A 16,002-nucleotide genomic window follows, 5' to 3' on the forward strand; every position below is an offset into this window, starting at 1 on the left:
TATTTATATATATTTTAAACATTTCTAATTCTTTAATATTTATATGTAAAAAGAAAAATAAAGATAATATGTAGTTTTAGAATGTACTTTTTGTCCTTGTCCTTTTAAAAAATAAAGATTCCACAACAATAAAAAATAAATGAGACACGTTGGCGCAGGAATCCTGCTTTGAGTGAGTCATCTTGTTTTTAGACAACCTTTGGCCAGCCTCATCGCGAGCTCCTCCGCGCAGACTCCCTGCATCCTAACGGGAGCATCACTGCGCACCGACACGGAGACCGACGCAGCGAGCGGACGACACCTCCGTCAGCCGATGTATGAAGGCTTCCTTTCCCGGATCAGCGGCTTGTTTTCGGTGATTCTCTTCTCATCCGTCGCTCCTCTATGGATGTGAAGTAAAAGCGGGCGGTAGTCAGTCGGTGTCTTCTCATCTCTGCGCTCTTTCTCCCCGCTCGGTCAGGACCGCATCCTGCCCCGATCCACAAAATGGCGGATATCAGCGAGCTGGGACCCGCCTACGGTGAGATCCAGGCCCTTTTGGTCTTCGTATCTTTTCCATCTCACCCACATCCACCGTGTTTAAATGGCCTCACTGCGTTAGGCTGTGGGGTGTACTGGGGTCAAATGCTGTGACATATTTAACGGATGCCTGCAGCAGGTGAATAAAGCGGCCGCACAGCCCATCACATCCAGTCTTTCCTTTCATGCTTCAGGGGTGGAGCGGGTCATCTTCCCGTGACTGGCACCACTGCCAGGCCGGTCAAATGAGCTCACACGGTGATTTTGTGACCGCAGCCATGTTTGAGTGGACGGTGTTGGGGAAAGATGACCGTCCTCTAAGTCATCATTTCACTGCCACGGAAAAAAGTGCGTGGGGTTTAAACGAGGCCTCGCGCGTGCCTCTGCATCATCGGTGACAAATTAAAAATAACAGCAGCCCGCGCGGGGGAGAAAAACAGGGCGTTCTCGCGGCGCTCCCACGCACGGTCTGCCTCGCTCTCGTGCGTGAGCGCGCGCCCGTCGGGGTGTGTATGGGTGACGTCATGTCTGTGCTCTCCGAGTGAAAAAACCTTTTAAATCAGTTTAATCGTCGCGTGGGAGCTGATCAGCGAAAGGAAAATAAAGTAAACGACGATTACGTCATCGATGAAGCGCCTTTTAATACAAATGAGCTGAAGATCCAGACTTACACCACATCTTATATATACTGGCTGATAAATGCAGTTAATCGATTGGCTGATTGTGGTGCGATCATAAAACTGGATGATGGTGTTTCTGTGGAAAATTATAATTGCTCCTAGTTTTCTGACATTTTTAGATAAAAATCTATATTGAAGGTTTCTGTTGTTTGCTGGTTTAAAGGACCCAGTAAAGAGCTCTGTCTGTGGTGAGCCTGAACATCCACCCAGAAGACACTCAGCCACTTTATTAGGCACAGCTTGCTAGCACTGGGTTGGGCTCCCTTTTACCTTCACAGCTGCTCTAAGTCGTCATGCCACACATTCAACATTTGGTCTATGATCACATGACATCATCACACAGCTGCTGCAGATTTGCCGGCAGTGTCCACGATGAGAATCTCCAGCTTCACCACATCCCAGAGGTGCTCGACTGGACTGAGATCTGAGCCCAGTGGAGTCACCATCATGTTAAAGAAACCAGTTTGAGGTGATCTGCAGTTTGTGACGTGGTCTGTTACGCTGCCGGAAGCAGCCATCGGCAGATGGGCCACTGTGGTAGTATTAAGGAGATGCACAAGATCAGCTAACAGTGCTCAGTTAGCTTTGGGGTTTTAACGATCTTTTTCGTTAAGGAGCCCAAAGTGTGCAACCAAACCACACCTTTACCTCACCAGGCTGAACCACTGAGTCGGCTTCCTGTTCTTGACGGGAGCGGTGCCTGGTGGACTCTTCCACATTCAGCAAAGAGTCTTGACTGCATCCCTCAGTGCACTGAGTCGCTCCTGCGTGTTTGGCTGAGGACATATTTGCATATTTGCAATTCCAAGCAGTTGAATGGGTGTGCCTAATAAAGTGGCTCGTATAGTATGTGACAGGAAGTTCTGTCCTAAAGATCTGGTTTCACCGACAGAAGCTGCAAATAAGCAGAACGAGGGAGCTTTAAAATGACAGGTTAAGACTTCTGAATCAATCCACTGTATTATTCAGGAGCTCGTTGATCCACATACCGATCAGCTGAGGTTATGGATCAGCTCAGGACGGTGCTGATTGGAAAAGAGCTTTTGGTGTGAAGAAATGGTGGCTTCCAATGATTATGTGAACAAATCATTGAGCGTAAAGACAATCAATCACCTTCTGCATTCGTTTTAGCTGCAAAGCTACAAAGCTGTGCGCTTGAATGGTTTGTTCTGCTTCCCTGCAGAGCGAGAGTTCATGTTGAACCCCAGTTTAGTTGAGCTCCGATGACTCAGAGAACCTTTAGTCAGCAAATTTAATCCAGATTAATCAAACCAACAGGCGTCACTGGGCCCACTGAAGGGCTGTGCAGAGTGCAGAGTTAGCATCCATACATTCTGGACTTTACTGCATTTTTTCATAATGTCTGAATCCCACTGACGAGTTTGATATTAGACATTAAATTCTCTTCATTGTCAGTTTAAATTGGGGGGGGGGTTCAGTAAAATTATTATATAGTTACACCTCCAACCTTAAAATAAAGATGTTGTTCCCCACAAACTAGAACGAGCTCGACGCACCTCACATACCAGACATAGAAGCTGTGTGCAGGGAGCCTGAGGACGGCTGTGCAGACAGCTGTCTGTAGCTGTCAGCAGGGGGTCTCAGCGCTGCACAGCTCAGGTGCCCGTTAGTTGTTAATTAACTGGAGCTCTCTTTCTCTTTCCCCGTGGCTCCCACTTCCTGCAGGTCACCTGAGGCGCCGCTCTGTGTCCATCTGGGCCAAAAAACTCCCACTGTGTTATTTATTATCTGTATTGTTCAAGTGTACAGACACATCTTTAATATTCAGTAAGTTCGTTGCATTTACTTAAGTGAATCGATATGTTAAATAATCACAATTAAACCTGAAAAATTGTGATTATGTTTCTTTCCACAATCAGACAAACGAATACGTCTCATGCAGCACGGACTTCCTGTCGTATCCTCCAGTCATTAAATATCTGGATGTGAGCAATTACAGTTATTGGACACTTTTTCCTGTAATCGAGTGTAATCAGTCAGAGACAAAGGTCAGAACAGACACAGGTTACAGATGAACTGGTTACTCCGTGAGAAATCACATTAAGTGATGATTTAAACTGCTGAGAATAAACCGAGCAGATCAGAGACTGTGAGCTTCTCCTCAGTGTGTGTGTGTGTGTGTGTGAGCAGGAGCGTGTATTCATATCTTTGTGGGGACCAAAAATTGGAAGTTTTAGGGGACCAACAGCCCTTATAGGGACCGAAAATCGTGGTCCCCACAAGTTTGAAGGCATTGTTGAGACTCAAAATGTGGTTTTAGTGTCAGGGTTGCAGAGGGGTTATGGTTAAGTTTAGGGTAAGTGGCTCAGGAAAGCATTATGTCAATTAGATGTCCCCACAAGATATGAATGCCCAACATGTGTGTGTGTGTGTGTGTGTCCCAGAGTTGCCAGGCAGCGAGCTCAGCTGCTTTCAGCTCTTTCCAAAACATGACATCATCTGATGGAGTCTGAATGAAAAGCGAGAACAAACAGGAAGGAGGATTTTCTGGACTTTGATTCTGCAGCTTTTACACTTTGAGCAGCGACTCTGTGTCCGTCACCTCAGCAGCAGAAACACGTCAGACCTGCATATGAGTCAAAACACTGACAGCAAAGAGGAAACAGGGAGGCTTCAAGTGTGTGACACAGTGTACCAGGCACAGACTGCGTGAAGCTGTAAATGCTGTAACCACAGCTAATCACACAGTTCACTTCATCAACACGAGCAGTTTATTGTTTTATTCATATTTTATTTAGCGTTGTTTCCTTTAATCTGACTGAAACACGCGCTGATGTGGTTCTGACGCAGCCGTTTCTGTCACCAGCAGCAGTGTCCCGCCTGCAGAAGAATCTGATTGGTTACTCATCACAATTTAAAGCCTATAGGAGCCAAACAAAGTAGGTCATTCATTCTGGAGCAGCTCTGCTGAGCTGTGATGGAGACACAATAGCAGATGTTGGTGAAGTTGCAGTAAATAGATTTTACTAATGAAGCTTCTTAGATTTGATGGAGTTCTTCACCTCAGTTCTGCTCTTGCTCTTGTGTGTTTTTTCACCTCTCTTTGGCTTTTGTTCTGCGGTTGTGTGTTTATTTCATTCAGCGAGGTTGCTTTTCATGTTTTGGCTGCTGTGGAAATGCCAAGGGCAGCCTCGCACTACGGGGCTGCTTCAGGCTGTGTGGCAGTGTTTAGGAGTCTGGAGCCTTCCAATGAGAGGTGGATACACTCTGCTAACGTTGCATCCTCCACCTGGGGTGGAGAGATTCTGGGACATGAGGACTTTCAGAGAACAGTGTGTAAAGTGGCAGAAACACGAGCTCCCTGCAGCTTTCCAAGAATCCCAGTGACTCAGTGGATCAATTGAAAAGGTTTTTCTCGCACTAGTTTTCTGGGATGGACATTTACTAACTGCGTCCTCTCTCTGTGGATGCTTTGCGTCCGGCCTGATCACCGACATATTGAAGCTACAGCTCGCTACGTTTTGCTTTAGCTGCTGGGTAGCACACTGAATTCTACCTCAGCATTCAGTGAATACCAAGTCAGTCAGTACATCAGTGCAGTTTCTCTGGGAAAGCTACTGTGTGTGTGTGTGCGTGTGTGTGTGTGTGTGTGTGTGTGTGTGTGTGTGTGTGTGTGTGTGTGTGTGTGCGTGCGCGCGCGCGTAGCATCAGTGTGCCCTTGTGTGACTCACAACAATACTCTTTTATACCCAGCAAACAAAGAGCTCCACAAACCCCGCCTCTCTGCTCTTCCTCCGCCCAGTGCTCAGATGTTTCTAATGAGATCCTCGGAGAGTCGATGTGGTGACTTCACTCTGTGTTACTGTTTTTAAATATGCTGTCACCGACTGCGCTGCCCTAGCTGCTGTAGGATGCTACAGTCTGCGCTCTCTGGTGGTCCCAGTGCTCGAATATCTCCACCTCTTAGATTTGGATTATATGGAAGGGAAACACTGACGGTCTCTGTGAGGACTGCAGCGATTCACCAAATAACTAACTAGCTAACTACAGAAGTTAAAATAAAAGTGTGCGTCTGCAGACCAACTGTTAACGTAGCTTGACTTAGCTTCAAATCGGGCAGCTGAAATCAGACGGCAGCTTTCTTACTTCCTGTCAGTGAACCTGAAGCGAGCAGGGGAGAGGCTAAAGGAGGGCACGGGGGGCACTATGCTGCAGATTATCATTTCTATAAAATCTAAGTAAATAAAGTAAAAACACAAATGGGTCAGTGCAACACTGAAGTATTATTAACATTAATTATTAACATCCACACCGTCTCAACATGTGTTTTACACACTGTTGCAGTCATCACATGCTCCTTTAAATCTCACACACACAAGGACTCACACATGAAGACAGTAAAGCTACATCATAGGGCTGGGCGATATATCGAGTTTTTTAAAAATATCGATATATTTTCATACGAGATATAAGATGTGACCATATCGTTTATATCGATATAGTCTATGTTACGTTATAATTATACTTGTGGAGCCGCAGGTTTGCCTCTCTTTCGTCCACTTTTGTCTCTACACAACGTTACTCGGCCTGGCCTCTCCTTCACTGAACACAACTCCGCCTCCCCCATAGCTTCACCTGCAGGCAATGACAAGATGAAAGCGGAAAATCTCCGTTAGCGAGTTACTGTGCGTGGGGCTGGACGGCGTCAACGTGTTAGCGAGCTAACCGCGCTAACGAGCTAAACGCGCTAACGACATGCAGCCAGGAGGTGCTGCACGGCCTAAAATCCTTTCATTTTCTCAAAAATCGACAGCGCGCCTTATGTATGAATTCTGGTTGTGCTTACTGACCGCGAACCGATTTTATGTGGTACACAGCGCTCAGCAATCTGTCAAATGTTCTAATATGACTTTGCTAAGCTACGGAGCTGCACGGCTTGATGGATTGTCGGAGGATTACGGCTACCGGGGAGGAGCCTCGCGGAGTGATACGTACTGTGCTTCAACGTAATATTACCGTACTGTGTGTGTATAAGGACCACAAATGGCACCTGTTCAGAGACGTGGTGCAGCTGTGAAGTCTGTCTCTTTGTTATTATGCTCAGCGTCTGTTAGTTTACATTTTGACTGCACAATTGTGAGCTTTTTGTTACGCACAAAAACAACATTGTTTTCTTTTATTTATGGACCATGATTATTTAATAAATGCTGATAATTTATTTTTGAGTAATTTCTTCATGTACATCTACGCTGTATGTAAATAAAAGTGCCCGTGTGACATCTGGGACACAGTGTGACTAAGAACTCTCTTTTTGTTCTTAACTTATGGCTTTAAAAAAAAATCGAGATATATATCTTATATCGCCATCCAGCTAAAAAATATCGAGATATGAATTTTGGGTCATATCGCCCAGCCCTACTACATCATACACGAGGCAGTGATACGCCTCCCAAAATACAGAGTAAAGACTATTTTCTGTCTCATTTTATATTTAATTACTGTTTTTATTATTTAATTATTTTTGCACTTGAGAAAATAAACATAAACACACTACAAGCGTTACGCTGGCACGTTATGTAAACCACTCAAAGTACTGCGATTTCTAAAATGGAAAAAATTAACAGTTTATTTAAGATTTGTTTTGAATATTTACTGTTGCTGATTAATAAGACGACTACTTCGTATCCGATTACTCGATATTCAAAAGTCCTCTTGGCTCCGCCCACAAACAGATGTTAATTGGGCAAAGCGTTCGGTTATATTTGGTTACTCGGTTTAGTGTTTTTAATTATTTGTCCTCCTGATAACTGCAGTTTGTTCTCCCAGTGAGGGATTATTCTGAAAGTCCTGGACCCTGCTGTGCGGTGGATGGCAGACTTCAGGGTTACAAATGGCGTCACACTGGGATAAACTGCGTGTTTGTGTGTTGACTGAACAGCAGCCTGTTGTGTCTGACTCACTCCACTGTCGCTCTCTCTCTCGCAGCCATGTCTCCGGTGCTGGCGGGCTTCCTGGGGGCTGGTGTTTTGGTTTTGGTCGTGGTGGTTCTGGTGCTGCTCTGGTCCTTCTGTCAGCGCCGTTACCTCCGAATCTCTGGGCGCTACAAGCTGCACGGGGACCGTTACTATGACTCGGAGGATCCGCCCTACAAGTTTATCCACATGCTAAAGGGGATCAGCATTTACCCAGAATCCCTCAGCAGCAGCAAAAGGATCGTGCGCGGCATCCGGCGTGCCGACCGTTCCGACCGTGACGGAGAGCGAGGCTGCACCACAGCGGGCACCGCCGGGAGGGGGATGGTGCTTGTGGACGCTGAGAACAACATCCTGGATGTCCCCGGTCAGCTGCAGATGAGTCACCTGGTCCCTCCTGCCGGCGCGGACGCCGCCCACGGCCAGGGTCGGCTGGAGCGGGCTTTACCGGTCCGTGCTGACTACTGCTGCCTGGACAGCAGCTCAGCCAGCAGCAGCCAGACCAGCAGTAAGACGGCGTCCCCCTTTACCCCCGCCTCCTCAGAGCCCGAGCCCGAGCCCAGCTTGGGCTCCATCAGCCTCACCGTCGACTACAACTTCCCCAAGAAGGCTCTGGTAGTGACCATCGTCGGCGCCCGGGGCCTCCCCGCCATGGACGAGCAGGCGGGTAGTTCAGACCCCTACGTGAAGATGACCATCCTCCCCGAGAAGAAGCACCGCGTCAAGACCCGCGTCCTGAGGAAGACCCTGGACCCACTGTTTGATGAGACCTTCACTTTCTACGGCGTGGCCTACAGCTCGCTGCCTGAGCTCACCCTGCACTTCCTGGTCCTCAGCTTTGACCGCTTTGCCCGCGATGATGTCATCGGGGAGGCAGTGGTGCCGCTGAAGGGCGTGGACCCGAGCACGGGCCGAGTCCACCTGAGCCAGCAGATCACCAAGAGGAACATGCAGGTGAGCGAGGCTTTGCTGCAGCTGTAATAAAACTAATGGTAGTTGTATTTGAAACAGTCGTGGAACAGACTTCTAGTCTGATCCCAGATTAGGGCTGCCACGATTAGTCGACTAGTCACGATTACGTCGACTATCAAAATCGTCGACGACTGATTTAATAGTCGACGCGTCGTTTGAAGCTTTGTAAGATCCCAAAAGACGCAGGAATAAGTAGCAGGATTTAAGAGTGTAATAACGGACTGAAACAGAAGATGGCAGCACTGCATGTACAAGGATGCCAGCTGCCGTTAAACTCCGACGAAGAAGAAGCAGCTGTGTCCCAGAATTCATAGCGCAGCCCAGCTCAGTTTCCAACAATGGCGGCAGCTAGTTAGTTTTAATATTACTCTTATTATTCTTTCTGGGTCACAAAATAAACGTTTAACATATTTTCAGGCTTGAATGTAGCTGTGTAAACCTCAAATATCTGCTCAGTTTATCAAGACACCACATATTTTCAAAAGCGCTCCGACGTTTTCGGAGACGTCTGTTACCCACTAGCTCGATAGCTAGCCGGGGGCCATGAGAGCACCGGACTCCCGGCAGATCGTTTTCAAACCCACCGCCCTACTCAGGTTAAACATATACAAGTCACTTAGATAACTTAAAAATGTTATTGTTTGGCTTTTTTCAGTATTTTATTTGTTCCTGAGTAAATCGGCTGAGTTTATTAAACTCCACCGAAACAATCTGCACATTTAATTAAAATGTAATAAACTATCATCTTGTCTTTATTGTTAGTTAGCACAGACCTTAAACACTTAAAGCTGTAAGCTGATGATAGTTATATAAGAGCAGATGCTGCTGGTGCAATAAGCTGTACTTTTACGTTCAATGGATGATGATCTGATTAGTCGACTAATCGCAAAAATAATCGGTGACTAGTCGACTATCAAAATAATCGTTTGTGGCAGCCCTATCCCAGATCAGCACTGAAACAGTGCCCTCATATAAATATGTTTCTGATGTAATCTCCAAAAGTTGAGTCTGTTCATCTGGATGTTTTCAGAGAAACGTTTCGTCACTCATCCAGGTGACGTCTTCAGTCTCAGTCAGCTGAGACTGAAGACGTCACCTGGATGAGTGACGAAACGTTTCTCCCACTGAAAACGCTACGTGTGTGTGAATGTGTGTGTGACTGGATGTGTAGAGCGCTTTGGGGTCCTTAGGCACTAGTAAAGCGCTATACAAATACAGGCCATTTACTTTCCTGGATGATGGAGATGCATCAAGACGTTTCTGATGTACTGTATTTGTATACAGCTGAAGTCACAGTTAGTGACTCTCATATGCAGCAGGAAGCAGCAACATAATAGTGACGTGATGTCCAGCCCATTTTTCTTAACCAATAAAGTTCTCAGTTTCTAATAAATATAAAATCATGTTCACAGTTGGGTCTGTTTTTGGTTGTTTCCATCCTAAATGACAGAGTTAGAAGTCACATGAGGCTAAAGCTTCCTGTTAGTGTTTGCACTCATGATTGACAGCAGTGGTCCTGGCACTTTACATACGTGACTAACTGACCCTGTTGTCTGCTCTCTGCGTTACCATGGCAGCCAGCTGCTCAGTCTGTGTCAGTGACAGCCTCGCTGTTGTTCCGTCTCTTATCAGTTTAATGTTGGATCGTCAAACATGCGAGCAGTGGACGAGAGAAAACACCGTAAACAAGAAACAGTCACCCGGATACAACGCTAACTTTGTTCCCTCTGTTGTGTGTTTTAGTGCGAGAGTCGTGGAGAGCTGCTGGCGTCTCTGTCCTACCAGCCGGTGTCTCATCGCCTCAGCGTGGTCGTCCTGAAGGCTCGACACCTCCCCAAGATGGACATCACCGGCCTGTCAGCCAGTGAGTAGAAAGCAGGACAGAGAGCAGGAAGACGCTCAGCGTTCAGTCTGACTTGCTTAGAAGATATTTTTCTGTTTTTTGAGGCACAGTCAATGTTGTGGTTGGAACATGCAGCATGGAGCGAGTCGGCCTAAAGCACCTGAATTGATTGATTTATTCATAAACTATCCACGCATATCCAAACACCCCCTGATAAACAACATGCTATAGAGCTGCTGTGCAATTGTTGTTTGTTCTTATATTGATGTAAGAGGATATTTGTCAAACATCGAAGCTTGATCTTAGACCGTTCTCCTTCTGTCCTCAGACCCCTATGTGAAGGTGAACGTCTTCTATGGCCGTAAGCGCATCGCCAAGAAGAAGACCCACGTGAAGAAGTGCACGCTAAACCCGGTCTTCAATGAGTCCTTCATCTACGACATCCCGCCCGAGCTTCTGCCCGAGATCTCTGTGGAGTTCCTGGTGGTCGACTTCGACCGGACCACCAAGAACGAGGTCCTGGGTCGCCTCCTGCTCGGCCTCCACAGCCCCTCCCCCTCTGGAGCCTCCCACTGGAGGGACGTGTGCGAAAACCCCCGCCGGCAGATCTCCAAATGGCACAACCTGAGCGAGTACTGAGGGAGGAGCACCGCCCAAAACCAGCCGACACCACCCACTGGCTGGGACTCCACCAGTGAAGCCACTGGGAAATAAAGACTCAGTGTACAGCACATACACACACACAGACACACACATACATAAAACAACACAGTCACACTGTTGTGATCATAGGTAAACTCTCTCCCTCTATTATCTCTCTACCACAACTACATCTGCAAGTATAAGAAGAATCCTGCAGCTCTTTACAGCCAGTAAACAAACCATGACGTCCATCTCTAAGACTGTTCTCGTGTCTCCTCTGGCTGTCGATGTGTGTCGACGGGGGAAGGAATGCTCAAATATGATTAAAAGAAATGTGAGAAAAAAGAAAAAGTTCCCCCTCTTGCTGTTGTTGCCATGCAGTTCATTGCATGTCCGTCTGAAAAGAAAAAAAAATCACTCCAAATGAAGAGTTGAGATCTGTGACATCACCACGGCAGGAAGAAATTTCAGCTCTGATAGAAAATATGATGAAAATACTGCATATAAACTGAAACGCTGAATATATCCAAGTAACGATTGCTCCTCTGGAGGACCAAACACTGCTGCAAAGAGTCGCTGCGACGCTCAGTCAACGTTCCATTTGCAGGATAGTTGCTGTTGTCAGACAGCAGCGTGCTTCTGCCTGCAGATCATTTTCACCCACCGCTCCTGCAGCAGATCGTACGACCGCACCCGACCCCGGAGGAAGTGCACTCGGCCTCGTTTCAACGGGGATTCAGGACCATCAGAACCTCCTGACTGACCCTAGATCGTGTGAAATCAGCTCCTGCTCTTGAAGACTGAAAGATTATGTAAAATACTTGTTTGTAACATGAATGCATTCCTCTAATTTAGGCTGCGAGTGACGCAGAGGGCGGCTGTGGTGCCTGATGATGTTTCAGCTGTTCTATCTTCAGAACTAAAACTAAAAGAGAAGCTAGTTTACCACAGGAGTGCTGTAGTTACGATGAGGATAACACTCGCTTTAAATGATGGGAGGTAAATAAGAACTTCAGGGCTTAAAACTGAAACCAATGTGGAAGTGCTAAAACCTGCAGCTCCTCTAAACACTGTTCTGGCAGCTGGGTGACAATTCAGAAAAGAAAACAACCAAAATAAAGTCTGAAAACCTGAAAGGACATTAAAAAGCAATGAAATCTGCAGCATACAGCAGTTAATGACTAGAATTCAGCTGACCGTCGAAAGTACAAAAAGTCTTTATAGTTCGACTACCTCTTTGATGCTAAAAGTAGCGTAACCAGAAACATCAGATGTAGCTTTTGTTGCTTACGACTCTTGCTGGAAAACGCTGAATATCCTGAAATGCAACAGTCCACATTCTACAGAAAAGCACTTTACTGTCATGTGACAAAAGTCCACCAAGTAATGTGTGTAAGGGCTGTTCAGTACACGCATTCAGAACTAATTAAGGCTTGTTTATAAAAGACTAATTCAGCGTTTTGACCCAGTCACTGTTGATTTATCGAGGTCTTTAAAAGCTCTGATGGCAGGCGTCCACTCCAAAGGTCAGACTTCCATCTTGGACATAAAAGTTGGATGTAGGTACCGTGACATCAGCTTTTGGTCCCTGTGAAATCGAGGGAACTGAACACTCCTGCTTTTTAACTCTCATAAAAAATGACATCATGCTGCGTTCATAAAGACCTAAACTGTCAGGTGAAATGATAAATTCATCATGAAGGTGATAACAAGTAGGATTTCATTTCCTCAGTTCTTTCAGACTTCGGGCTTCTTATTCCAGCCCTCGCTGCCCCCTGCTGGTCATTAGAGGGAACTGCTTCCACATTGGGTTCACTTTTCAGACTCTGAACTTATGTTCATCTTCTGTATCCAGTCTTTATTTCTGCTGATTAGGCTCCACCTTCTCGTCTAAATATGGTCATCCTGGCACTAAACGCCGATGCTAAGGATGGGATGTGAAACATGCTCGGCGACCACGGCAGCGCTCCTCTGCTTCACTGCGCTGGTCTCATTTTGTACATTTCCCTCTCCTCCATCACACTGAGACTCTGATTTGCACTGCTTTGTAAAGCGTATCTCTCCCCCTGTGAATGTTCCCCTGCAGCCAGCTGGTGGCGCTGTTTTATATTACTTTGTTCCTACAAGCCCAGTGAATGTGTCTGAGGTGACGTTGGACTTTGGCTTCATGTTTTCTTACTGACGAGTTTGTTTGAGTGATGACACACTGTGAGTTTAGTCTCGAAAGCACATTTTAACCCCAGTTTAACTTTAACCTTGAATCTGCTCAACAGCTTGCTTACTAGTGCAGAGAGTAATAAAGTTTGTGTAAGTTTCACTTTGAATCATAGAGAGGTGAAGAAAACGCCACCTGAAGCCGGATCTCCATCGACGCCCTCGGATTCAAACTGTGACCTGCTGGCGGACGGACAGACAGACTGAGTGTACATTTGTACAGATGTGAAGATGTTTGCTGGTTTCCTTCCTGTCCGATGTTCTCAGAGCTTTAGTGTGTTTGAGCGCCCCCTGCTGTAGACCTGGATGCTAACCTCTGTGTTGGGTTTGTTAACACTCATTGGACGTACAAATAAAAACAAGTTATCCATGACGGCCGCGCCTGAACGCTCATTTCACTTTATTTACACTTGATCGTTTATTTTATGGGTCCAAGGTGGCGTGATATTAAGAATATTGTATATTGTCAACACAAACAATGGCAGATTTAATTGGCTCTATAAGGCATTATCACGCAGAGGTGGGACCAAGTCATTGTTTTGCAAGTCTCAAGTCAAGTCTCAAGTCTTTATCCTCAAGTCACAAGTCAAGTCTCAAGTAATGTCAGGCCAGTCAGAGTCGAGTCTCAAGTCACTGGTGTAAAAGTCCGAGTAAAGTCACAAGTCTGACATTTTGAATTTCGAGTCCTTTCGAGTCTTTAAAAAAGAAAAAAAGCACGTTGCAGTTATGCTAAATGTAAATGTTAGACCATGTGATTTTTAAATCTGTGTTTTTCTCAACACATGACAAAATAGTGAACTTAGAAAATATACACAAATTGTGAAATTGCACCTCTTTAAAATGCAGCTCAATTAAACCTAGCTCCAAGAATAATTTTCACCGACAGTTCTGAGATAAGCTGCATGTTATTCTTGGATGCGCTTGTAGGACCGGCTTTAAAATTTCATGACAAAAATATCATACACATTTAAAAAAAACTGCATCACCAACGTAGCCTGGAAAACATTTGCTAGTTAGATGAAGTCATGATCTCATCGTAGCAAGAGAGAAGCACCGCCTACGTTCTTTATGCAACTTCTTGAAAGTTGGAAGCTGCTCCATCTGTCTGTGATTCTCTTCTTGCATGTTTTGCATATTGCATTTCGGTTTTTTGTTGACTACTTCATAGTTTATGTACCTGAAAAAAATATCTCCTTGCAGCATTTTTGAGCGTTTTTTTTTTCTTTTTAAAAAAAAATCTGGTTAATTTGATTGGCTGTGCTACAGCTCACGCACACATACGTACGGAGTGTGGTTTGAATAAATGAATCAATTGAATTAATGGTGCACACTTTCTATATAATATAATATGCGTGTTAAATTTTATATTTGGGGTGAAATATCAAGTCCCAGGTCATTGGTGTAAAAGTCCAAGTCAAGTCACAGTCTTAGAACATTTTTTCAAGTCAAGTCTAAAGTCATAAAATTAACGACTCGAGTCTGACTGGAGTCCAAGTCATGTGACTCGAGTCCACACCTCTGTTATCACGTCAACCTGCAGATCATTCTAGCATATCTAAATCTTTACGTGGTACTTTCTATATGCTGGCAGTACACACCTCACTTGTAAGGGTCATAGTTTCTACGTTACAGGGTTTTTTGTCAGTCTTTGACGTGTCGACCTCATTGGATGGAAGCCAGTTTTAATTGGATTGTCACAATGACATCACTCTATGCCTCTAATAAGTTTAAATACGTTTTTTCACTGTGAATGACGCAGTTTTGATATTAGTAGTGTGTAAGCCATTTTAACCATTAACTTTATTTGAAGGAGTTTTATTAAAGTGAGGAGCTGTATCAGTAAGTGTGCACCGGACGTTTTAATAAGAGAAAAATGCAGCATGTCACCAGATTTTCACATCATTTAAAGATTGAGAAGATGTCTTTCTTAGAAATCACCAGAGCCAGTGTCATCTGACCTTTGATGATCCCTGTCACATGAACGTTTCTCAGAAACTCTGACACTGGTTCCTTCATCCCGCCTCTCTCTGAGCATACTCTGACTGCATTTACCCAAGAAGACACTGACGTGGTCCACGGAGAGTGAAACGCCTGTAATGACACAGATATAAACGATTAACCTGCTAACAAAAAAAAAAAGTGAAAACCTTTTACATAATATTCTTTCAGTGGTTTTGTAGAGTCTCCGGCAGGCTGCTGCTGATGTTTGCTGATCGTGTTGAAGCATGACCTCATTACTTTCACATTTTACATTAACAGTGAGCCAGTGTTTTCTTGTTTTTATGTTTTCAGACTTGTATCTTATTTGAAGTTCCTGAATTGAGTCATGCAGCTACAACAATTTGTAGGGTAGATTACAAAATGTCACTGCTATGTATCAAGTGACAGAAATATCGGTTGTGTCACGTACGCCTCACAGTTACAGGAACACGGTCACGATCGATGCGTGAACACCAAACCTGAGCAAAACACTGGGAGACATTAGCTGATGAAGGCAGATTCAAAACACCAAGCTGGCCATGGTGAAACCACTCCAGGATTCATAACAAGCTTCGGTAACGAGCGGACCAACAAGCCTTAGTACTGATTTGATAATATCATTTTTTTTAAATCAGTCAAGAAGAAGCCAGTCAGTCACTCCTTACCTTGCAGCTTCCTGTTTCAAAGTGGCCACACCCCCACCTGTAAGCCTGATCAGTTACAGCTTCCTGTTTCAAAGTGGCCACACCCCCACCTGTAAGCCTGATCAGTTACAGCTTCCTGTTTCAAAGTGGCCACACCCCCACCTGTAAGCCTGATCAGTTACAGCTTCCTGTTTCAAAGTGGCCACACCCCCACCTGTAAGCCCGCTCCTGTGTCTCGTTCCCTCATTACTTCCTTGTGTATTTCAGCCTTGTGTTTTCCTCTGTCCGTTGTTGCCTCTCAGGGCTGTGTGTTATCGCCTTATTGTTCATTTTGAGTTCTGCGGTTCCACTTGAAAGTTTTGTGTTTTCCCTGTTTGTAATTTTAGAGTTTTTGCCACAGCCAATAAAGCGGCCTCTTACTGTTCAAGCTTTTGTTTGAGTCCTCATCCTGCCTGCAACACAGCTAACCTGGACAGTATCGGATCGATACTAGCCTGATCAGATCAATACTTCTCTCCTCTGCGTTCAGCTCGTGGCTCCAGTACATCAGAACGCAGACGTGGCTGTGCAAACGC

General features: G+C 45.3%; 1 protein-coding gene across 1 annotated transcript; it reads left to right on the forward strand.

Annotated features, from left to right (window-relative positions):
- Positions 1 to 219: 219 nt before the first annotated feature.
- On the forward strand, positions 220 to 13,176 carry syt11b (synaptotagmin XIb). The gene is made up of 4 exons (XM_026185286.1): positions 220 to 520; positions 7,146 to 8,086; positions 9,848 to 9,968; positions 10,276 to 13,176. The coding sequence occupies exons 1-4, from the start codon at positions 487 to 489 to the stop codon at positions 10,584 to 10,586; spliced, it is 1,407 nt and encodes a 468-aa protein (XP_026041071.1). The 5' UTR covers positions 220 to 486; the 3' UTR covers positions 10,587 to 13,176.
- The last annotated feature ends 2,826 nt before the right edge of the window (positions 13,177 to 16,002 follow it).

The sequence above is a fragment of the Astatotilapia calliptera genome, chromosome 11 (assembly GCF_900246225.1).
Source record: "Astatotilapia calliptera chromosome 11, fAstCal1.2, whole genome shotgun sequence".
In the NCBI taxonomy this organism is placed as follows: Eukaryota; Metazoa; Chordata; class Actinopteri; order Cichliformes; family Cichlidae; genus Astatotilapia; species Astatotilapia calliptera.

Bases quoted from the DNA above. Each gene is read 5' to 3' on its own strand.
- syt11b (XM_026185286.1), top strand. From the start codon at position 487: ATGGCGGATATCAGCGAGCTGGGACCCGCCTACG. The intron at 521-7,145 runs GTGAGATCCAGG...TCTCTCTCGCAG, and splicing joins CGAGCTGGGACCCGCCTACG to CCATGTCTCCGGTGCTGGCG. The intron at 9,969-10,275 runs GTGAGTAGAAAG...TTCTGTCCTCAG, and splicing joins CATCACCGGCCTGTCAGCCA to ACCCCTATGTGAAGGTGAAC.